Source organism: Nelumbo lutea, chromosome 1 (genome assembly GCF_056320005.1).
Source record: "Nelumbo lutea isolate HS-2025 chromosome 1, American lotus-T2T, whole genome shotgun sequence".
Taxonomy (NCBI): Eukaryota; Viridiplantae; Streptophyta; class Magnoliopsida; order Proteales; family Nelumbonaceae; genus Nelumbo; species Nelumbo lutea.
Window position 1 is genome coordinate 91870423 of NC_142684.1, and position 24139 is coordinate 91894561.

At 39.0% G+C, this 24139-nt stretch overlaps 1 protein-coding gene across 1 annotated transcript; it reads right to left on the minus strand.

Annotated features, from left to right (window-relative positions):
* Positions 1 to 2131: 2131 nt before the first annotated feature.
* On the minus strand, positions 2132 to 22375 carry LOC148876119 (BTB/POZ domain-containing protein At2g13690-like). Its single transcript, XM_088966159.1, has 2 exons — positions 21347 to 22375; positions 2132 to 3256 (listed from the first exon to the last, which is right to left on the minus strand). The coding sequence occupies exons 1-2, from the start codon at positions 22091 to 22093 to the stop codon at positions 2321 to 2323; spliced, it is 1683 nt and encodes a 560-aa protein (XP_088822285.1). The 5' UTR covers positions 22094 to 22375; the 3' UTR covers positions 2132 to 2320.
* Positions 22376 to 24139: the final 1764 nt, after the last annotated feature.

A 24139-nucleotide genomic window follows, 5' to 3' on the forward strand; every position in this document is an offset into this window, starting at 1 on the left:
CTCAAGCCTTCCGGCCAAGCCCATCAAATTTAGCCCAACCCAAACCCATTGCACCCCCCTCTCTCTATATATAATTTCTGTTTTTTTTTTTTTTTTTTTTTTTTTTGTATTTTATGTTATCCTTCAATTTTCTATAGTTTTATATGATTTTCTTTTTTTTTTTTTTTTTAGTTTAGGGAGACCAGTTCGGTTCAATCATTCCAACCCAACCTAACCCATTTGCATTTAAATCAGATAAGATTGGGCTTTCTCTTCACTAGATTCAGATTGGATATGGTCAGGGTTGTCTGTCAATGGATTTAAACCAGATTTGGTTGGACCAAAACCACCCGGTCCATTGATGCCACTACTCAGAGTCAGAGACTAGTTGGGAAATTTAGAGGTGTCAATTGGACGGATTTAATTCAACCTGATCCAGTCCAATGTGAGTCCACTTATAAATGGATTGGACCCAATCCAATTCAATCCATTAAAATGTAAATGGATTGGATTAGATCCAATCCAAACTGAATAAAATATCAAAAATTATATAAAAGCACTTTTAGCATTGAGAAAACACTTTGTAAAAGTACTTTGATAAAAATATTTTCATAAAATTGCTTTTACAAAAGTACTTTTGTAAAAGCACTTTTCGAAAAGTACTTCCATAGACTTACAAAAGTACTTTTGTAGAAGTGTTTTTGTAAAAGTACTTTCATAGAAGTGTTTTTATAAAAATGTGTGCTGTAAAAGTTTTCATAAAATTGATTTTCTAAAAGTGCTTCCATAAAAGTGCTTTCATAAAAGCGCTTTTATAAAAGTACTTCTATAGAAGTGCTTTCATAAAAGTACTTTTGTAAAAATGATTTCATAAAAGTGCTTTTGTAAAAGTACTTTTGTAAGTGTTTTTATTAAAGTGATTTCATAAAAGTGCTTTTGTAAAAGTATTTTTATAAAAATGCTATCGTAAAAATACTTTTCATAAAAGTACTTTTATAAGTGTTTTTATAAAAATGTTTTCATAAAAGTACTTTCATAAAAGTACTTACATAAAAGTGATTTTCTACTATTTTCAGTTTTGATTAATTTCAAATTAGACAAGGGTTTGGCCTCATGATCGGATTATTGGAAATTTGGTTTAAGTCTAAATCAAATCAATAAGAATATGGATCAATTTATTTTGGATTGTCCCAATCCAATAATTATAATAGACCATCCAAATCCGATTTGATAAAATTTAAATCGGATTGAATCCAAACCAAAACTAACCAATTGACACCCCTAGTGGTAGGGCTGTTCATAAGAATGCCCAACCCAACCAAACCGACCAACCCAGACCGACCCAACCCGAGTCGGCCGGGTTTTCATTCGTACTGGTCGGTTTCGGGTTGGGCGCATACAAAAACCGACCCGACCTGAACCGAACTACTCTTTCTTCTACTAGTTTGGTAGTTCCTACTTCCTAGTTTGAGTAGTTTCCTAATTCCTACTAGTCTTCTAGACTTCTACTAGAAATAGAAGGCCCATTAGGCAATTACAATTAGAATTCAATTAATTAGGTGTCATTTTTTAGTTTTTTACCTAGATTAGGCACTTACAATTAGAATTCCTAGTTTCCTATTAGTCTTCTAATTCCACTTTTGTCTTCTCTTAAAATCTTATATTCTCTAACTTAACTTGGTTGGTCCGCCCCCCCCCCCCCTCCCCTCAACTCAAGTCCTCAACTAATTCAAAGTTTATTTGGCTTTGTACAAGAGCAAAACCGAAACCGATCGAAACCAACCCAACCCGACTCAAACCGACCAGGTCGGTTTGGCCTATCAGTGGATCGGTTTCAGTTCCCACCTCCGGTAATCTGACTAGATCGGGTCCGTTGGAAAAATCCCATGAAACCAACCCAACTCGACCCGTGAACACCCCTAGCTAGTGGGAATAGACGAATAGCTGGAGCATGTGGAACCAAGCGGAACTTCCTCTCGTAGCTAGAAACAGAGTACATCGAAATGCATACGCTCTTGAATGCAGGCATGGAGTTAGTTGCCATTCACCCCAGATGAAGAAGAGGGCGAGATGCTTCATCAGTGTACCTTTTTCTTGATCATCAGTTTCAAGAGTAGGTCAGTCCAGTTTAGCTTGATAATATGCACATGGATGCCTTCTTAGCCTCTATATATTAATATTGCTGAATTGTTGTTGAAGCAAATAACAGTTTGCATCAATGAATTGTTAATAGCAATTGACTGCTTGTTAAAACACTGAATCACTAATCTACATAGGTGATCTACAATTCTACATTTACAGACGATGATAATACAAATGAAAGAAGGTGAAACGCCAATGGCTACCGTGATTCTACGGTGCGAATTTCAGGGGCCCTCAAGAAGCACCTGCGCCACCAGATTTGAAAGGCTTTGCCAAGATTAGGACACTCGGTGCCATTCCTGGAGAAACATCGGAACCATTCCATGAACAGCCAATGCTGTTGCTTCAGTGGGAGGGTAAGGAGCGCTTGGCCCATGGCTTCCTCCAACGTCTTTATTTCTAGCCCTTTTCTGCACCTCTGCAGCCAACCAAAGTCTACCAGCATAGGGCCAAACCATGCTTGGAGGACCTGCGATCTGGCCTCCGATTGACAGTGCAGCTTCCCTCTCCCAAGGGCAATGAATATGTATGCTGAAACTCGGCTGAGCTCATACCTGATCATTGGAGACACCAGCTCATGGATCCTTAGCAAGTCTCCTTGATCTGCCCACATATCAACAAAGTCTTCGGCCATTTGCCTTTCCAGCAGAATCTCTAGAAGCCAGTTTAAGTTGTCAACTTGCCTTGAGACTTGCTCGATCAAGGGCTTACCATTCTCTTCTTTTCCTGACTTCTTCCTAGCAGAGTCAGATGTTTCCCCAAATAGTCTAACCAGTGAACTCAGACAATTTTGACAAACGACATAGAGATCCTCCTTGTTTAGACTTATAGCATCCTTCTCATATACTGAGCTCTTGGACAAAAGGCCCGTGACCAAGGACTTGAGCTCATTCCTTGCACTAGCATCAGCACCACTGGTGATTGACCAAATGAGTTGCATCGCCAAATGTTGCTGGGAATCAACTTGATCTAGTGCGTGCAGCCGGCCCAATACTTCTCTAGCTGTTGCATTGTTAAAAGCAAATTTTGTAAACAACTTCTTCAGCTTCTCTTCGTCATTCTCACTCCAAGGAACAGCCTCAATGTATTTCAAACAAGACAAAATGCCTTTTGTAAACGTGATGCCTGCTGAGACCTGAAATGAAATATAATATTGACTCCTGAGTCTAATAGTCCAGAGCCATCAAATGAAGCAGAAAAGAATTCACCAAAACTCAATGGTGCCATCACTTTGTCCCATAAGCTTTTAAACACTTGAGAGCACAAGTAGACCATTCAAGGTAATCAGATACAAGGAACTTATTGGTCTAAAGGATGGCATTTAAGATCACTGAAAACCTTCTTTATTACTGATGTAAAATTTGAATTATAAATTTCTAAAGTAAAATATGATGGACTAGACTAGCCTTGGTAGCACACTGGTAGGAAAACATCAATTTCTAAAATTATAAATTGCACTGATCATGTTACAACCAGCAAACTTTTTCTTCCTTTTCTTTTAGTTAATGAATAGCAAGAATTTTTAGTGGAAACAAGGGGTGAACAGCAGAAAAGAGAAAGAGGGAAAAGAAAACAGAAAAAGAAACCAGCATATCTAGACTATTGAAAAGGTTTCCCTTCAATGCCAAACTATTTCCAACCTAGACCAGTAGAGCTGTATGACTGAGAGCTCTAATACCAAATGATGTGAGACTGACATTATCAAAGGCTGAACTGGTAGAAAATTTGAGAATAACCGCAAGGGAATTGGTATTTATAATGGTTTAGCTATAAGTTTGGCCTTGTGGGGCCAGGGGCAGGTTTATGGAATGTGAAGAAGTCAAGGGTTACAGCTGTGTGATTGATTAACAAGCAATTTTAGGGCTGAAATTCTTGATATATGCACAGCTTTCCAAAGAGAGAACAAAAAGAATTTGATGGCTTCAGATTGGAATAGAATATCTTCAAACTGTTTTATAGGGGCATTAGGAGTGGTGGACAAAAGAGGTAGATTAAATTTGGAGATGTTTTCAAATGGTTTGGCACAAAAGGACAACAAGAGAAATCGAGTCCTTTTTTAGTGCACAAATGGTTTGGCACAGGATAAATCACTTCCTTGACTAGATGTTGAATAAATGACTTCTCCCAGGTATTTGATAACTATTAGTGTTAGTTTTTTAATAGAGAAAACTTGCAAGAGAAGACAAGAGAAAGAGAGAAAAAAACTAAGAATCGTAATAGGGGTTCCTAGAATCATCTTGAACTTTGGAAATCACTCACCAAAAGTCACATATAGTACAAAAAAAAAATTCAAATTAGAAGAAAAACAGCCTTTTGAGAAGAAATGACTGTTTAGAAAGTTGCAAAAATTCAAAGAAAGTAGTAGAAATCAGAGTTCAAGAGGAGAGAAGAAGAAGAAGAAGAAGACGGTGGCAGCAACTTGGGTTTAGAGAAAGAGATTTTCTAACATAATCCCTTCTCTTACTCCCTTAATTCTATTTCATTAAGTTAATAATTTACAGAGAAGCCCCTAGTTGGGTAGAAAATTAAAAAGACATAACATAAGAAAGAATAAAGCCCAGATTAAGGCCCATTACAGCAAAGAACATAAAAGATAAAAAGGATAAATAGCCTATGGGCCATTCGGCCCATCTTCTCTACACTCCCCCTCAAGCTGAGCATAGATGTCAATCATGCCAAGCTTGCCAGTATCATGTTGAAGTTTAGCCTTGGGAATGCCCTTGGTGAGGAAATCAGCTAACTGTCCTTCAAAGGTGATGAAAGGTTGACACACTTCTCCAGAAGCCACTCTTTCTCGAATGAAGTGTTTGTCAACTTCAATATGCTTAGTTCTGTCATATTGCACTGGGTTGTGAGCAATGTTAATGGCGGCCTGATTATCACAGTATAACATCACTGGCTCATCATGCTCAATGCCCAGTTCCTTCATCAAGGATCTAAGCCACAATAGTTCAGAAACTCTATGAGTCATGGCTCTATATTCTACTTCAGCTGAAGATCGAGCAATAACTGATTGTTTCTTGCTTCTCCAAGAGACAATATTACCTGTCACCAAGCTATAGTACCCAGAGGTAGATCTTCGGTTATCAATGTTTCCGACCCAGTCAGCATCAATATAAGCTTCAAGTTTCATATGGCCATGCTTAGCAAATAGAATTCCCTTTCCAAGGGAGCCCTTCAAATAATACAAAATCCGCTCTGTTGCTGCCATGTGAGTATCCCTAGGAGAATGCATGAATTGACTGATGCAACTGACAGCATATGCAATGTCTTGCCAAGTCATGCATAGATAAAGAAGTTTTTCAAGTAGTCTCTAGAAGACTCCCTTATCTTCTAACAATATTCCATCTGAAGCAGAGAGTTTATGGCTCATACCGATAGGAGTAGCAACTGGTCTGGCACCCATCTTCCTTGTTTCAGAGAACAAATCAAGAACATACTTTCTCTGAGAGATAAAGATCCCATCCTTGGATCTAGCAACTTCTATGTCAAGAAAGTATCTCAATTCCCTCAGATCTTTGATCTCAAACTCTGTATGAAGGAAATATTTGAGATGATTAATCCCTGAGACATCATTACCAGTCACAAAAATATCATCAACATACACAATCAAGTAAACGGCCAAGGATCCTCTCCTCTTCACAAAGAGGGTAGGATCAGACTGTGTCTATACATAGCCAAAGCTAACAAGGGCAACCCTAAACCTTTCAAACCATGCTCTAAGAGACTGTTTGAGTCCATAAAGAGATTTCTTCAGCCTACAAACCTTTCCTTTCATATATGGTTCATACATCCCTAGAGGAAGAGACATATAGACCTCCTCATGTAACTCTCCATTCAGAAATGCATTCTTTACATCCAGTTGATAAAGTAGCCAGTCTGAGTGTGCAGCCAAAGATAGCAGAACTCTCACAGAAGTCATCTTGGCAACAGGGGCAAAGGTCTCCAGATAATCAATCTCATATGTCTGTGTATAACCTTTTGCAACCAGCCTAGCCTTGTACCTTTCAATGGTGCCATCAGCATGATATTTGATAGTAAAAACCCACTTACAGCCTACTAGATCCTTCCCTTCAGGCAAATCAACCACTTCCCAAGTGTCATTCTTGTGCAGGGCATCAATTTCTGTTCTCATAACATCCCTCCATTCTGGAATAGTAAGAGCTTCTGACACAGACCTAGGAATTGGGTTGGAAATGCAATGTGCAGTATACTTCCTTTTTCCTTTCCTAATAGCAATGGGGATATCAAGGTCTGGGAAGGATGGCTCTAAAGGGGCTGTAACAGTACCTGTTGTCTCATCTGTAACTGAAAGTGCATGAGGCTCATGTGTTGGAGGGGAAACAATCTACTCATTTCTGGTTCTCTACCATTGGTACAACCTGGGATTAAAAAGAGGGCGAGGAGGTAAAGGAGGAGGAATAGGAACACTAGAATGAGAGTGAAGTGACTGATCCTCCCTTGACTCATTTGAAGGAGGAAGAGACTCAGCAAAAGTCTCAACTGGGACAAGAATAGGAAGAGCAAACACCTGTGACAAATCCTCCCCCTTTGGATAATGTCTCTCCAGAGAAGAACCATAAAAGGCTATAGTTCTCTTCTCTCCCCTGTTCGAACACCGAACCACAGCAACGGCAAGCGGTGGTAATCCCCAACCTCCGGCGACCGTTCTCTCTCCATCTCCTCTTCTTTCCTCTTTCTTTTGCTTCCTTCCTTCTTCTTCCTCCTCCTCTCTCAGTTTCCGTCACCTCCATAGATCTCTCTCTCCCTCTCTCCTCTCTCTCTTTCTTCCTGTCTCGAACCAGTTGCAGCAGCAAGCCATCCCTCCATAGAGCTCTCTCTCACCTTCTACTTACCAATCCATCAGAACTCTCTCTCAGCATCAAACCTCCCTCTTCTCAGTCATCCTCGCTTGGGCAGAACCGCCACTGCAACTCCTAGCAGCAGCAGTGCCCTCATTTCAAACTCTCTTTCTTTTCCTCTCGCCCTCTTTCCATTACTGTCAAGACCGGCAATCAATCTGATCCACTCTCCATCGTTTTTCTCTCTCTCGTCTAAATCAAACCAGCATTTCCTCATCTTCTTTGTTGAGACGGCGGCTGCGATCAGAGGTTCCAAAATCGAGTAACAATGGCGACATCCGGCCAGATCTCTCTATCACTCTCTCCTCCTCACCAGTTCCATGCCTTTCGGCTGAAACTGTTGATCACCTTCTACTTTTGGACATCCAGCAGAGGTGGCGGCAACCATCTCATCTACCTTCTGTTTTTACCTCTTCGAAATTCCTGATTGCAAGCACCGAACACCATGTCAGTTTGAAGCAAGAAGATAAGAAACGACACCCCTGTTCCAGCGATCAAATTCAGGCCAAAACCCAACCAGGTTGTGTGGAGAATGGGCATCAAGAGGTGAAGTGCTGTTGATCGACGTGCGCCGACTGGTCATCGCCTGTCTGAATAACTTGGGCAACAGTGTTGATCGAAGTGCTGTTCCCTTTGGGAGAATGATGGAGGGCGAGAGAGGATTCAGAGCAGTAGGAAGATGGAGGTCTGAGGTGTCGATCGAAGCCAAGACGTTCAAGTTCGAAGAGGAAAGAACCAAAGGCAAGGCTGTACTGAAAATCAGAGAGAATAACAGGGCAACAGTGTTGGTGTCAAAGGAGGTTATAGCATGGAATGAAAGGTTTCGTAGATGGGGCTATCAACTCTGGTATGGTGAATGGTTGGAAAAACTCCATGTCAGTTCCAGGCAAGAGATATGTAACAGAACTGAATAGAAACAAGGAGTGGTTCGTCACTGTGGTGGAGTTTTTTGGAACAAATGGAAAACAAATGCTTTGTGTGCCGGAAGGGAAATTGCAGAAAGGGTCGATGGCTTTTGTGCAGGTGCTGCAGTCTTACCTTGTAGCTTCGGAAGAGAAGGGAGTGGCTGGAGGGAAGGCAACTGGCCAAAAGCTTGAAGACCAGGGTCAAAAAACTCAGGAGGAGGCAGCATCGATTGGTACCTCTGGGAGTGTAGAAGTGCAAGGCCATTTGAGTCCTGAAATGGTGGTTGCTTGCTCTTCTATTCATCGAAGAATATTGGTAGGAGTGGGGAAGGAGGAATGGAAGAAAAGAATGGTGTTAGTGGCTGATAAAAGGGTGACAGATTGGAAGAAGGTTCTGAGTACAGTTGCAGGAGAGATAGGTGCTGGGAATGAAGCAATGCTGTTCCCTTTTGCAGAGACGAAAGCCGTGCTTGATGTAGGCAACCAGGAACTAAGCTTCAAAGCAGTTGTGGTGGATGGAAGTCTGATACGGGTTCAGAACTGGAGCCCAATCTGCAATGAAGTCAAAGTTCAAGATGGGTGTGTTTGGCTGAAGCTAATAGGCCTTCCATTTCACCTATTGCGTTTTAGTGAAGGCTGATAGACGTAACCTGAGTGCAGTGGAGTTACACGTTGCTGGTGTTAGACACAAGAACTTGCCGAGGTTCTTTGATATTTGTTCAGATGAAGCCTGGTACAAGGTGTGGGTGGCTTCAGAAGTCGAATGGTCGTGGTGGGAAGGAGGTCCTAAGGTTGAAGATGATGAGATGGTAGGGTGGTGGGCACGTGGAGGGAAGAGGGAGGGCGGTGAAAAGGTAGAGCAGATGAAGGTTAAATCTAGGGTTACTGTGTCGACTGGGGAAAACCAAACGATAGGCAACCTATTTAAGGAAATTAATTCAAATGGGTTTGAATTAAACAAAATTAGGGCAGGCTCTTCATCTTATGCTGACGTGACAAAGAAGCAGATTGCTCCTGGGAGCAGAATGGCTTGGTCCGAGCCGGTGAAGGTGGTGGGTGGGTCGGGCAGGCTGAAGATTAAACCGGGACAAATTTGGAAGGAGCCACGTGACAACTTAAAAAGTCACGTGGGTGGGTTGGGCGGGTTGGAAAGTGAATCGGGCCACTCATTTAAGGGCCCACGTGACAACTTAAGTGGTCACGTGGGCGGGTCGAGTGGGCCTAATACCGAACACAGGTCTTTTTCGATTGACCCACGTGACAAGTTGTCACGTGGGTGGGGGTAAGGAGACACAACATAGACCATTACTAGACAGTGAACTGGGTCTATCTCCATCTCAAATGGCGAGAATGGATGGGGGACATTCGCAGCAGTGGAAGTTGGAGAAGGGGAACTTTCAGTGGGCCCCCCGCCAGAACTGTGAGGAGGTTAGCTCCCTGCGACACTCCTCAGATAGGCCGAATCCAAGATATGCAAGGGAAAGAGCAGAAGAGAGGGAAGAGGCGGATGAAGGCTGGGTGCAATGTAGTGAGGAAGATGAAGATTTGGACGAAAGCTCAGATGATGGTACCAGCGTGGGCAGTGTAAATGACAAAGGTGGCTATGCCGGAGGTGACATGGATGGGTGGAATATTGCAAGCTTATTTCAGGGTGAAGGTTGTAACCAGACTAATTCATCTCCAAGACTCCAAAGTGTGTAAGGTACAACAGAAGGGGCAAATCGGGAGAACCTGAAGCAAAGCAGGAACACACCTCCTAGGGGTGATTCAGGGGTAGAGAGGAGAGATCACCCGAGTGACCAAAGGACAGAAGTACTTTCCAACCAACTCAGGGAGACAGACGTTTACCAACCTCTGAAACAAGAGAGGGAGGCCGGGAACAGTCCTTTTCCAACCTTTCTATCAATCCTAGGTAACAAAGTGAATTCGGTTTGTGCTACTAATGTGTCTCATGTGTCTTTGGTTCCAGATTCCGTCTCGGTGTCATGTACTATAGCCCATGAATATGTAGCCAAGCTAGATGGTGGGTTGTCCAAGGTAGTGGAGAAGTGAAGGAATGTGGGGAGGAGTAGGAAGGGAGGTATAGGAACGAATTGAAAGAGTGTTTAGTGAAGTGGAAGGAATTCTGACTTGGAGGAGGGGTGGGGAGGAAGGAAGAGGGGAGGGGTCAGTGGAGAGGAAGGAAAGGAAGGAGGGTAGAGTGGGAGAGGAATGTGGGGAGAGAACATGGCTGGAGGCAGGTAACAGGAGAGGGGGGATGGTTGGAGAAGAGAAGAGGGGTGGGACCAGAGGCGAGGAGGGAAGGGCGGGGGGGTAGAGTTGGAGGGGAAAGTGCAAGAAGGATAGGAGTGGAGGATTCAGTGAAAGAGGACAAGATAGTAGAATTTGTGGGGAAGATGGGGTGTAGACTGGAAGATTTGAATGTGCTAAAAGAAGGTCTACAGAAAAGGAAGAAGGAGATAAAAACAAAGAAGAGGAAACTGAGTGAAGTAGAGAGAATGAAAAGAGATGTAGAAGGGGATAAGAAGTTCAGGGCAACAGGAGATAGAAGAAAAGGGGGAAAGTAGTGGGTAGGTAGAGAGGGAGTCAAGAAAGAAGTGGAAATGAAGATACTTAGTTGGAACGTGAGGGGAATAGGAAGTGCAAGAAAAAGAGCAATAATAAAAGAGGTGATAAGGAGGTATTACCCAGATATTGTTCTGTTACAGGAGTCAAAGAGAATGGAGTTTAATAATAGTTGGGCGAGGAGTGTATGGAAAGCCAGGGGGATTAGCTGGGTGGTTGCTCCTTCGTGGGGTGCTTCGGGGGGGGGGGGGGGGGATTGTAACAATGTGGAAGAGGGATGCGGTTGAAGGCCTGGAGGAGCTGATTGGGAAGTATTTGGTTTCCATGAAGTTTAAGCAACAAGAGGATGGTTATGTATGGGTGCTCATAAATGTATATGGACCAAATGACTACAGAGAGAGAAAGGAGTTGTGGAAGGAATTGGCTGATGTTAGAGGATTGTGGGATGGGCCATGGTGTGTGGGTGGCGACTTTAATGTGATTAGATACTCGGAGGAAACCAATAAAATTAATCAGAGGGTGACAAAAAGCATGTGAAAGTTTAACAAGTTTGTGAGTGCCTTAGAGCTTAAAGAGATTCCTTTAGCCCACAAAACATTTACATGGTCAAATCTCCAATCTAGTCTCATCTGCTCTAAGTTGGATAGATTCCTGTTCTCTTTGGATTGGGAAGAACATTGAGGAAATTTGGCTTCGAGAGCTCTCCCAAGGGTGACCTCGGACCATTGGCCCTTAGTGATTTGTAAGGAGGAAAGGAGTGGAGGACCCGCCCCATTTAGATTTAAAAACATGTGGTTACTCCACCCTAGGTTTACCAATAAAGTAAGGGAGTGGTGGTATGACTGTAACCCAATGGTGGATTGGGAGGGGATAAGATTCCATAAGAAACTACAATTTGTGAAAGCAAAGGTCAAGGAGTGGAATCTTTTGGAGTTTGGGAGGTTAGAAGAAAGAAAGAAAACGCTGATGGACCAACTTGAAAACATTGACTCTAAAGAAGAAAGGGGAGAATTTGGAGAGGAAGATAAGGAACTCAGGAGAGGCTTGGGAAAGCAATTAGAGGATTGCTTGCATAAGGAAGAAATAAGCTGGAGGCAAAAATCTCGATGTAAATGGTTGCAGGTGGGAGACAGAAACACTAGGTATTTTCACTCTTTGGCGGATGGAAGGAGGAGGAACTTTATCTCCAAATTGGTAGTAGGTGGAGTTGAGTTAACACAACAAGAGATAGTCGGGGCTTGTGTGGAGCACATTAAATCCATTCTAAGAAGGTTGGTAAGTACAAAGGTGTTTGGTAGAAGGTTTGGATTGGCCAGATGTAGGGGTGGAGAACAGGAGAAGGTTGGAAAGAAGATTTGATTTGGAAGAGATTAAGGAGGCTGTGTTTTCTATGGATAGAACAAAAGCACCATGGCCGGATGGGTTCACAATGGTTTTTTATCAGGACTATTGGGATATTTTGAAAGATGATCTTTTGCTGGTGTTTGAGGAGTTTTTCAGGAGAGGAATTATCTATCTGAGTGTGAACTCTATATTTATAGCTCTGATTCCAAAAAAGAAAGATGCCTCCCACCGGAAGGACTTTAGGCCAATTAGCTTGGTTAATAGCCTGTACAAGATCATTGCTAAGGTGTTGTCATTGAGGTTGAAGGAGGCTTTGCCAAACATTATCACACAAAATCAAGGAGCATTTGTGAGTGGAAGACAAATCACTGATCAAATCTTAATTGCTAATGAGAGTGTGGAGAACTTTAAGAAGGCTAAAAAGAAGGGAGTGGTCTGTAAGTTGGACTTGGAAAAGGCTTATGATTTGGTGGATTGGGAATTCTTGAGGAAAGTTTTGATCAAATTTGGGATTAATGGTAGATGGTGCAATTGGATCATGGGTTGTGTCCGGAATTGTCATTATTCAGTGCTAGTGAATGGGACAGTGGTAAAGTTCTTTCTAGCCAGTAGGGGTATAAGACAAGGAGACCCTCTCTCTCCTTTCTTGTTCATACTAATTGCAGAGGTCCTGGGGAAATTGATTCACAGAGCAGACTCGAGGGGTCTCATTAGAAGTTGGAGAGTTGGGAGGAAGGAAACCCCCCTCACTCACTTACAATTTGTTGATGACAAGATTCTTTCCTATGAAGGTGGCAATGTGAGCTTTATCAAGAACTTGAAGTTGGTGATACAACTGTTTGAGCAAATGTCTAACTTGAAGGTGAACTTTGGAAAAAGTTGTGTAGCAGGGGTGAATATGGAGGAGGGAGAGATCAAGGAGAGTGCAGAAGTATTGGGGTGTGAAGTGTTAGGGTGGCCATTGAATTACTTAGGGTTACCATTAGGTGACAACCCTACGAGGGAGAGCTTTTGGAACCCGATGGTGAAAAGGTTTGAAAAAAGATTGGTCTCTTGAAAAAGAATTACCTCTCTCATGGTGGAAGAGTTACACTAATTAAGGTCACGCTTGCTAATTTACCCATCTACTTCCTATCTATGTTCAAAATCCCAGTGAAGGTATCTAACAGGTTAGAGAAGTTGATGAGAGACTTCTTGTGAAAGCCGGGAGAGGAGAAGAGGAATCATATAGTCAGCTAGGAGGTAGTGTCCAAGAGTAAAATTTGTAGTGGTTTGGGGCTCGGAAATGTTAGGAGAAGGAATATGGCTCTTCTAGGGAAGTGGTTGTGGAGGTTCCCCTTGGAGAAGGAGAAGCTATGGGCTAGAATAGTGGCAAGTATACATGGGCTGGAGCACAATGGTTGGGATGCCGGAATCAAATCCAGGACCACAAGCTTTTCTCCTTAGAAAGCCATTCATGATCTGCTTCCAGTATTCTCCCCCAATATCATGTATGATTTGAATTCCAGTAACTCCATAAAATTCTGGGAACAAACTTGGGTGGGGAATGCCCCTCTAAAGGATCAGTTTCCTTCTTTGTATGCTCTATTTGATCTTAAAAATGAGCCAGTTTCATCCTTCATTACCCTGTCCTCTTCCAATTCTGGGCTTAGGTGGAATTTGGGTCTCAGAAGAGCCTTGAGAGATTCAGACTCTACTAATATTTCGAGCCTTCTTGAACTTCTTGATAATGTTGTCTTACCCACAAGGGCGGACTCTAGAATTTGGACCCCTACCCCCACTGGCTTCTTTTCTTGTGCTTCCTTTTTCAAAGTCCTAAGCCAGTCCACCAGTCCTGTAACCCCCCCTTTCCCTGTAAAGCGGATGGGGAGACTGGTTTTCACCTACTAGTGTCTTGCCATTTTGCGAGGTCAATTTGAGAATGGGCTTTTTCCCTCTTTGGGTGTAGATGGAACCCTCCACCAGATCTGTAGGGTCTTTTTTCCCCTTCTGTCTTCAGGTGGCGTAGGAAAAGGGGAAGGACTATGTGGAGAGGTTTGAGGGTTGCAGTATGTTGACAATATGGAAAGAAAGAAACTTTAGGTTATTCTCAGCAGTTGAGAGAGGGGTGGAAGAACTAAAGACTATCATTCATTTTAGGGTTGTATAGTGGCTCAAATCTTTGGAACTATTCACAGGTTACACAGTGGATGACATGTTGAGGAAGTGGGGTGAAATAGCAAAGTGAACACAGACCAAATCAGTAATGAGTGTGTCTTCGACACCTCCACCTGCTAGGTTCATGAAATTAAATTTTGATGGGGGTAGTAGGGGGAACCTTGGACAATCAGGGATTGGGGGTGTCTTTAGGGATGAGAATGGGGTCATTTTTGCCTTGTTCTCAGGCCCAATTGGAGTGGGTGACTCCCTTAGAGATGAGATCTTTGCAGTTATGGAAGGACTCCAGAAAGCCAAGGAGATGAACATTAGAAAACTCTTAATTGAAGGGGATTCGAAGGTGGTGATAGGGTGGCTGAATGCAAACAGCAATGGTTTATGGAGGTACAGTAATCAAAGGAGGAAATTTAAGTGGTTAGTGCGGGAGATGGAAGTTAAAATGTGATGGGTCAAAAGATCAGCCAATTCTCTAGCTGATGGTTTAGCCAAACAAGGGGCAGAACGGGATTCAATGTTTTGGGCTAAGTTGTAATTTTTGTCTCTACCTATTCTTTTGTTTTCTTGATTGTACTTGGAAGATAAGTGTGTTTGTCTTCCTTATGTAACCTCTTTGGTGAATTAATGAAATTGTTATTGATCAAAAAAAAAAAAAAAAAAGAACCATAAAAGGAAGAAAACTCATCAAAGATGACATCCATTGAGACATACCGAGTGCTAGTCTTCGGATCAAAACAATAGTAACCCTTCTATGTGGGGGAATAACCAAGGAAGATACACTTGTGGGCTTTTGGTTCAAATTTAAGTCTCTAGACATTTGGGATATGTACATAACAAGTGCAGCCAAAGACACGAAGAGGAATAGGAAAAAGATCCTTGTCCGGATGGAAAAGACTGAAGAGAGACTTAAACCCTAAAGCCCTAGATAGCATACGGTTTATAAGGTAGGTAGCAGTGAGAACAGCATCACCCCAAAATTTTGTAGGGACATGTAAGGCAAATAGAATGCTTCTTGCAACTTCAATAATATGTTTATTTTTTTCTTTCAGCAACTCCATTCTGGTCTAGGGTCCTAACACAGGAGCTTTGATGAATAACCCCTAAATCAGTGAGCTAACAGGTCAGGTTTTTCTCAAAATATTCTTTTGCATTGTCAGATATTAAAATTTTAATTCTAGTATCAAACTGGCTTGGGACAAATTCATAGAATTGCCTCACAAGTCTGGGAACTTCATCACGGGACTTCATAAAAAATATCCAAGTGAATCGAGAAAAGTTATCAATAAACAAGATAAAATATTTGTAGCCACCCATAGAAATTAAGTGGTAAGACCCCACACATCAGAGTGCACAATATTAAAAGGAGAAGAAGATATTTTATTACTCAGAGGATAATTGTTTCTACAATGTTGTGACAGTTCACAAAACTCACAATGGAGACTGGACAAACTAATTCCCTTAAACAGTTCTGGGAATAAATGACTTAATGCAGAAAAAGAAAGATGACCCAAACGAAAATGACATAACATGACTCGACTGATGGACTCTGTAGATGTAGACCCAAAAGCAGCTTTTCCAGGTTATTTATGGCACTGTCCAGCAGATATATTCCATTTGCCTCACGGCCACTCCCAATCATCTTCTGAGACTCAAGATCCTGAAAAATACAATAGGAAGGGAAGAATGTTACACAACAGTTTAATGACTTGGTTAGGCTACTTACAGATAACAAGTTTGTATTTAGACTAGGTACATGAAGAGCAGAAGGAAGAACCAAGGAGTCTGTAGCTTTGATGGTTCATTTGCCAGAGATAGAGGCAAGATACAATTACTTGAAATAGTTGCATGATTGGCAGAAGCCCGTATACCTGAATGAGCAATGCAGAAGAGGTCACACCCTCTAGGTGGCTGATCATCCTCCCAAACTTCTCATATTCTGCCTTCGTAGCTACTAACTGCTCACTAGTCATCATCTCTTCAGTTTGGTATCTGTCACTATCTGGACCAACAGCAACATTGGCACTCCCTACCTTTATATTATCAGACTTCTTCTGAAATCGAAGTGGTAGGAGCTCGAGATGCAATTTCTAGCACTTGTCTTTAGTGTGTTTTGGCTTTTTACAATACTCACAGATAATCTCGTTCTTCCCTAAGCTACTTGGAGTCCCTGCAACCCCCTTGGGTTTCACTCCCATATTAGCAAAGTGATCATTTAGACCAGCCCCTTGGACCCGGACAAGTCTTCTGCTTTCTTCACTACTTACCAAGGCATATAATTGAGACAGTGAGACACTATCATTGGATAAAATAGTTTGCTTTGTAATGCCGTACTCTGGATTTAGCCCTATCAAGAACTCAAACACCTTGTTTCTCTCAACCAGTTTTTTGTAGGTCTCAGCATCCTTAGTGGTGTCCCAGGCTACAGCTTCTATCAAATCTATTTCTTTCCATAAAGACTTCAGTGTTGAGAAGTATATACCTAATGGTTTCTCCCCCTGTCTCAAATTCTTCACATCATTTCTCAACTTGTAAACCCTGGCCAAATTTAATTTTTGGGAATATGTTTCAGCAAAACTATCCCAAATTTCCTTTGCTGAATTCATCCACAAATAGTTTTGACTAATCTATGATTGCATTGAGTTCACAAATATGAATTTTTACTGATTGTGACCAAGCCAGATAATTAGTTCCATCCATCTTGATTGTGGTCATAACTAGTAGAGAGTCTACAGAGGCTCTCGGAACTTGTCAGGATTTAGCAACATGCTTGTTTTCAAAGTCTGAGGAGTCCATCTTCTTAAATACTTCAAAAAATGACTTCAAACAATTTCGAATAACAACAAATGAAGACAGAACAAAAACCGTGTTGTGAGCCAACCTCTATGCAGTCGTACCAATAACCTATGTCACACCCGGAAGCTGGGAGAAACAGAGAAAACTCAGCCGCTCCTTGTAGACTTCACAGAACACCAATCCACTTGATTTGATCTTCAAGAAGAAGAATGAGAAGGCCTTTAATCACTGAGCGCCTAGGTCAAACTCCCTGTGGTGCCCGCAATCAGATTTCTCCAAAAAATTAGGGTTTTGGGCAACACACTTGAATCTGTCAAGAGGACGACAAAACCAGTCCCCTTCTCTCCAGAAACCACTAACAACTGGGCTGAAATAGGTTTCTTTAACTATTCATACGATTCAGTTCTCCATACACACTATGTATGGGGAAAAAAAGGTGAAAAAAAGGGAAAAACGAGCCTGCTCTGATACCAAGAAGAAAAACAGCCTTTTGAGAAGAAATGATTGTTTAGAAAGTTGCAAAAGTTCAAAGAAAGTAGCAGAAATCAGAGTTCAAGAGGAGAGAAGAAGAAGAAGAAGGTAGCGGCAACTTGGGTTCAGAGAGAGATTTTCTAACATAATCCCTTCTCTTACTCCCTTAATTCTATTTCATTAAGTTAAACTTTAGTAATTTACAGAGAAGCCCCTAGTTGGGCAGAAAATTAAAAAGACATAACATAAGAAAGAATAAAGCCCAGATTAAGGCCCATTACAGCAAAGAACATAAAAGATAAAAACGATAAATAGCCTATGGGCCATTCGGCCCATCTTCTCTACAAAATTCATTAGTTTTTGTAACTTTACACGTTAAATAGACTGTCCAGGGTCAACCAAACTCCTTCCTAAGCTAAGAAAACTCAAAATTATACTCTTCCATTCATGCTTCAAACTAATAAGCTGGACCTTACATTGCAATTGTCAAAATAACTAAAATACCCCTGTGACTAAAATCATTACAATCCCCAAGAATAACTATCCTGCTAAATCAGCAGTTACTGATTGGCTTTCTTCTATCTAGAATAAGTCTTCAAAGGCCTAAGATGATCCCTATCACCTTGTATAGGTCCCCTACCCCCAATGAAAAAGAGAAGAGAACATAAAGAAAAATCCAAGAATAAGAAACCAGCATGTCCAAACTGATAATAAAAAGTTTTTATTCCAATACATCTTTTAATTAAGAGATCCATCTCATCATTTTCTCAACTCAAGACTGAAAGTTGTGATACATTGTCCAACAAAGACAACAAAATAGTTGTGATACACTGTCCAACAAAGACAACAAAAGTTTTTTGTTTTGGGATCAAAACAAAACAACAATCAAGGGGTATGTAAATGAGACAAATGAATAATACAAAGAAGAACCCCACTTTGAGGTATGTCCAAAACAATTGGCAGTCTACTTTTAAAACCAAGATGTCCCAACTCAACAAGCATGTTAATTGAAGCTCTTGAAGCAGAGAAAGTTCTGCTCTCATAGAGAATAGTGAATCACTTAACTACCCAACTTCCAGGGCCACAAGTTATAAAATTGGTAGTGTAGCTGCAACTAATTGTATACCCTATAGAATATCAGACATCCCAACATATTAGCTATTATTGGTCATAAATAGAAATTGTCAAGATTTTGTAAAGCCAAATTATTCAAACATCATTATGTACATTCAAAATTTTAAATGGAATTACTTGAACCTAATAAATTGATTCTCTTCTGGAGTCTGGGCCATTGTTAAGTACATGGAGAAAAGTTGGTTCGATTACAAATTTGAATAAGTCAGATAGTTCAATTGGGGACAATTTGGTGGAACAGCTTGAACTAGCATGAATTATTCCACCACTCAGATATGTCTTTTATTCTTCCAATTAGATAAAAGTTGTGGGACCTTGATGGGTAAGTAGATGAGGTTCCTACTATGCTATAATGAGCCTTAGTAGGAAAAGATACCTTTTCTTTAAACTTGATTTCATGATTTCATGAAAATTTAAAAAATGTACATGTATTTCTCTTTTCTAGATATAAAGGTTAAGGATTGTTTATATCAAGGTAAAGACAAAGGGGCAAAGCTTCATTTATTAAATTGCATGATCTTCTTGTTTTTGAAACAGAAATTACATAGTGAAATTTTCTTCATTTTGTAAGTAGCTCATAAAATGTAAAGGCAATGATTTTAGTGGGGTATCTTGGTCATTGAGATTGAACTCAATAGAACTGCAAATTGCAGCAAAATGCTCATTTGAACTGACAAGGAGGTATAGGACTTGAGACATCCTCTTATTTCAACAATATCATGGTTCATGAATATTAATATTTAATAATAATGTGAGATCAACTCCATTGACAGAAGAAATCTCTAGGAGAATAAACTATCTCTTAGACCACCATTGGAGATGCTGTATCACTTACCAGGTTTCAGAGGGGAAAAACTAGTAAAGCATAAATACCAAAAAAAAAAAAAAAACATGAGGGTCATTTTACCTGTTTTTAGGGAAAAAGAAAAGATGTTGCATCACTTTTTCTATTAGTACTATATAGGCCCTGCACATGAAAGGCATGTGCAAAGGTGGTAAAGGATAACCGGTAGGCTTGCCTATATAAGAAACGATAGTATGTTTTTTTAAAGTTAATCGAAGAAATGGTAGTTCAAATAAAAAGTTAAGGGAACTAGTCAAAAGATAAAAGGTAAATCGACCAAAATGTATTTAGCAATTCCTTATTAATAAGAAAATTAACTATATACCTTCGTACATGATGGGCAGAATATCCTTATTAAACCAGCAATTTTTAATCCTACTTTTATAGTTGATATTTAAATTTTACTGTTACTACTAAAGCAACTTTAGGAAATATGCTATTATTTCCAAGTACTTGAGGTGCTTATAACATCACAAAGCCAAGACAAACATATAGACCGAGGAAGTACTCTGAGATTATTGCTGGAAGTTGTAAACCAATATACAAGTTAATCTTTAATGGTAGTTCAAATAAAAAATGGTAGTTCAAATAAGAGACGATAGTATGTTTTTTTAAAGTTAATCGAAGAAATGGTAGTTCAAATAAAAAGTTAAGGGAACTAGTCAAAAGATAAAAGGTAAATCGACCAAAATGTATTTAGCCATTCCTTATTAATAAGAAAATTAACTATATACCTTCGTACATGATGGGCAGAATATCCTTATTAAACCAGCAATTTTTAATCCTACTTTTATAGTTGATATTTAAATTTTACTGTTACTACTAAAGCAACTTTAGGAAATATGCTATTATATCCAAGTACTTGAGGTGCTTATAACATCAGAACGCCAAGACAAACATATAGACCGAGGAAGTACTCTGAGATTATTGCTGGAAGTTGTAAACCAATATACAAGTTAATCTTTAATGGTAGTTCAAATAAAAAATGGTAGTTCAAATAAGAGACGATAGTATGTTTTTTTAAAGTCAATCGAAGAAATGGTAGTTCAAATAAAAAGTTAAGGGAACTAGTCAAAAGATAAAAGGTAAATTGACCAAAATGCATTTAGCAATTCCTTATTAATAAGAAAATTAACTATATACCTTCGTACATGATGGGCAGAACTATCCTTATTAAACCAGCAATTTTTAATCCTACTTTTATAGTTGATATTTAAATTTTACTGTTACCACTAAAGCAACTTTAGGAAATATGCTATTATATCCAAGTACTTGAGGTGCTTATAACATCACAAGGCCAAGACAAACATATAGACCGAGGAAGTACTCTGAGATTATTGCTGGAAGTTGTAAACCAATATACAAGTTAATCTTTAATGAGACAGCTTTCCTGACATTGAAACAATTGTAACATTAATCTATTGTATGCAGTAGAATCCATAATTCCTACAATATAGAGAGATCATATTGTCATTACTTCAGGGCTCTAAAAGAAATGCCTGATCTAATAAAGGATGCTATAATAGCAGGCGGGGAAAGCTTGCAGATGGAGAAATACTATCAGTACGGGTAAAGCCATTTTGTCCCACCAGAGCACTAACTCTATAATGATTTGAGCTGAGACCTAAAGACATGGGCAGATAAGGATAATCATGGTACAGGAGACAGCAAAGTTCTGGGTGATGCTTGTAGTGCTATTGTAACCTTTAAAACAGTCAGTTCGATCATCAAAGGCTAAAGATTACTATCATTAATCCATGTTGAAGTATCATGGGTACATTTTCTCACTCCAAACACAGTCAATTACCAAACCAGATCCATTCAAAAGCTTTTTTGCCAAGTAAGAAATTTCCCAAGTCGACAACTAAGTTCTCATGAAGATGCATTGCACCCCCCCACCCACCCTGCTTTTTCTGAAAGCAATCTAGAACCTATTTCTTCGTACATAAACCCATCTTGTTCTTCCTTATGTAAAGCAATAGAAATCAACCCATATCAAAACAAGTGGCTGGGTCAAATGGGCAAATTCAAAGTTCAATAGAAACTGCTAGCAGTTCTACTTCCACAGAATCGAACGAAGGGCATGGTCTATCCTTGCAGAAGTACAGATCTACAGAATTCAGAAAACCGAGAAAAGATTCTAAAACACTCACCTCGAGCACATCAATCGCACGGGAGACCCCCATCTTTAACAGACGCCTCGTGATATCTTCCAGAAACATGAGCTCAATTGTCTCACGATAGACACTCAAGTTCTCAACATCAGGAACCTCAATCCTGCAGAGTTTTGCAGCCGAACCGCCGCCCGAATTCCTTCGACAATCTGAGATCAAATCTGCAAAGACGGAGCTATTCGCAGATAACACCTCGGAGTCCAATTCCAAGACCAAACAGCCCTCGTTCTTGCCCTTCAAGCTTAGTCTTACATCAAATACCGGAGAACAGCTCTGTTCTCTCGTCGCAGTACTCAAAGAACGATTAAGGGAAGGTGCCTGATAAATTTCCGGTCCCTCCGGTGTTAGCAACTTCTCTTCAGTCGAATGGAAAGTCTCCGATTCCAATGGAGCTCCACCATCGCTAACAGACGAAGTGTCCGGTACAATATCCCGAACAGGATCGGGCGCAGCGTCCGAGTCAATCGGAGAAACCCGTCCGGGGGACAAGATACGCCGACGATCGATGAGCCCGACTATCACTAACCCAGTTCTGCTGCTCAGAGGAGAACTCGGAAAGGAATTACCAGATTTCGAAAGGATCTCAGATTTCTGAGTCGTTTTGGAGCGGGCACAGCTCAGATTTTCGGGGCTCTCGGGAGGAATACCGAAGGAACAACACCAAGACCGGCGGGACCCTCGATTATCCCGGCGGGAAACTACTTTCCGGTGGCCCGAGGCCGCCATTGACAACGATGGTTGGTCGAAGAGTTTCAGAAAAGAGGTTGAAGAGGCGGAAAGGCAGATAACTTAGGGTTATTGAGAGAGAGCAATGCATAGAACAGTGAAGTTTTTGGAGTTTCTTTCGAAGATTCTTGTTCTTGTTTCCTCGATTTCCGTGGGTTTTGGATTCTTGTTCGTATCAGAAATGGAGATGGATCGGAGGGAGAAAGGAGAGAGACATTCTGTAACAGTGCTTATTGCAGTGTAAGTAAAATATGTATTTCGAAGAAGCTAACTTGCCTCATTGTGCACCATGGTTATTAATGTATATGTTTAACTAAAATAATAACCAATAATAATATGAATAAAAATAAATTATTATTATTATTACATTCTATTTTTATTACGATGAGTATATAACATTACAAATGTTTTCAAAGATTTTCGATAAAATTTTGTATTTTTTCATTTTTGTGTTCTATTTTTCTAAATATTTATTATTTAATTATCACATAATGGGTTTCTTTAAAAAGTGGAATCATTGAAACACTATCTAGATAAGAAAATAGTTTTTCTTCCCAATCAATTTTAAACTATATATTTTATTTGTATTATATAAATATTTTTTACTTATCATACTTAATTTTTGTTTGACTATGATAGCATTTGACCCAAACCACTGTCCCACCACCCAAAAGGGAAAATAGTTTGATTTTTAGGTTGATATTAAATTTTGTATTACATTTTCATCATTGATAAAATCATTTCTTATATATAATACGTATTTTGGTTCAATATAATAAATATATAATATTAAAGATGTACACAATATTTTAATTTTAATTTTTTAAATAATTAATAATTATTTATATTTTATGCACTACTTGTAATAATTTTTTTATAATACAAAAATAACAATAATTAATTTCATCTAAGGTTGTTCAACAATTTCCCAACCCAACCAGGTTGGATCAATTTCGTTTTAGCAATATTTTTAATACACAAAAGTAGAAAATTTCCCATGTTCCTTAGTCTAAAATATTTTATATCATAGATTTAATTTTTAAATTTATTTTTTAATAATGCCATTGTATTTTTATAAAAAAAATAAATTTAATTTTTTAAGTTTAAATCTTTGAAACCAACTAACCAAATAAGCAATTTGATATAACTTGAGTTGGCTAGTTTTCGCTAATGATTTATCAGTTTTCAGGTGACCAACTCCCCAACCTAACCAGGTCGATATCGTTAGCCAAAATGCTTACAACTAAACTGAACAAAACCATAAACACTCTTAATTTCAACAAAATTAATAGTCTAATCTCTAATAAATAACAATAGTTTAATCTCCAATAATTCTTGGAAATTTATAACAAAAATACACAATTATTGAGAATATATTAATAACAAAAATATAATAAATAAATAATAAAAATAAAATAAATATAATAATTATAAAAATACAATAAATACTAAAAAATATATTAAATTAGTCAGTAGATAGTATAATCGCAAATAATAGTTTAATCTCTATTAAATATTAAACAATAAATTATAAAAAAACACAATAAGTACAATAAGTTGAACTTAAAACGTTAAATAACAATAGTTTAATCTCCAATAATTATTGAAATTTTTATGCTAAATAACAAACATGAAAAAGATTTATACATAATTATTGAAAATATATTTATAACAAAAAACAACAAATACATAATTAATGTTAGTATATAAGTATATAATAAATATAGATTAAGATTTTAAAATTATTATCAATAAATATTATTTTTCAGAAAATTGTTTTCTAGAATTATTAATTGATATAAGTGAAATTAGTTATTTATAGAACTATTTAGTTATTTAAATAATATCATTATTTTAATTTTAAAATATTAATTATTTATTGAATTTAATAATCCATAAAATTATAATTTATATTATTATGACATAATTTCATTATTTTAACTATTTAAAATCTACTTATGTTAAATATTTCATTATTTAAAATATTTAGTAATTTAAATATTTAAATAATATATATATTTAAAAAAAATATTTGAATTTTATTTA

Bases quoted from the DNA above. Each gene is read 5' to 3' on its own strand.
- LOC148876119 (XM_088966159.1), bottom strand. From the start codon at position 22,093: ATGGCGGCCTCGGGCCACCGGAAAGTAGTTTCCCGCCGGGATAATCGA. The intron at 3,257-21,346 runs GTGAGTGTTTTA...ATTTCATTTCAG, and splicing joins GTGCGATTGATGTGCTCGAG to GTCTCAGCAGGCATCACGTT.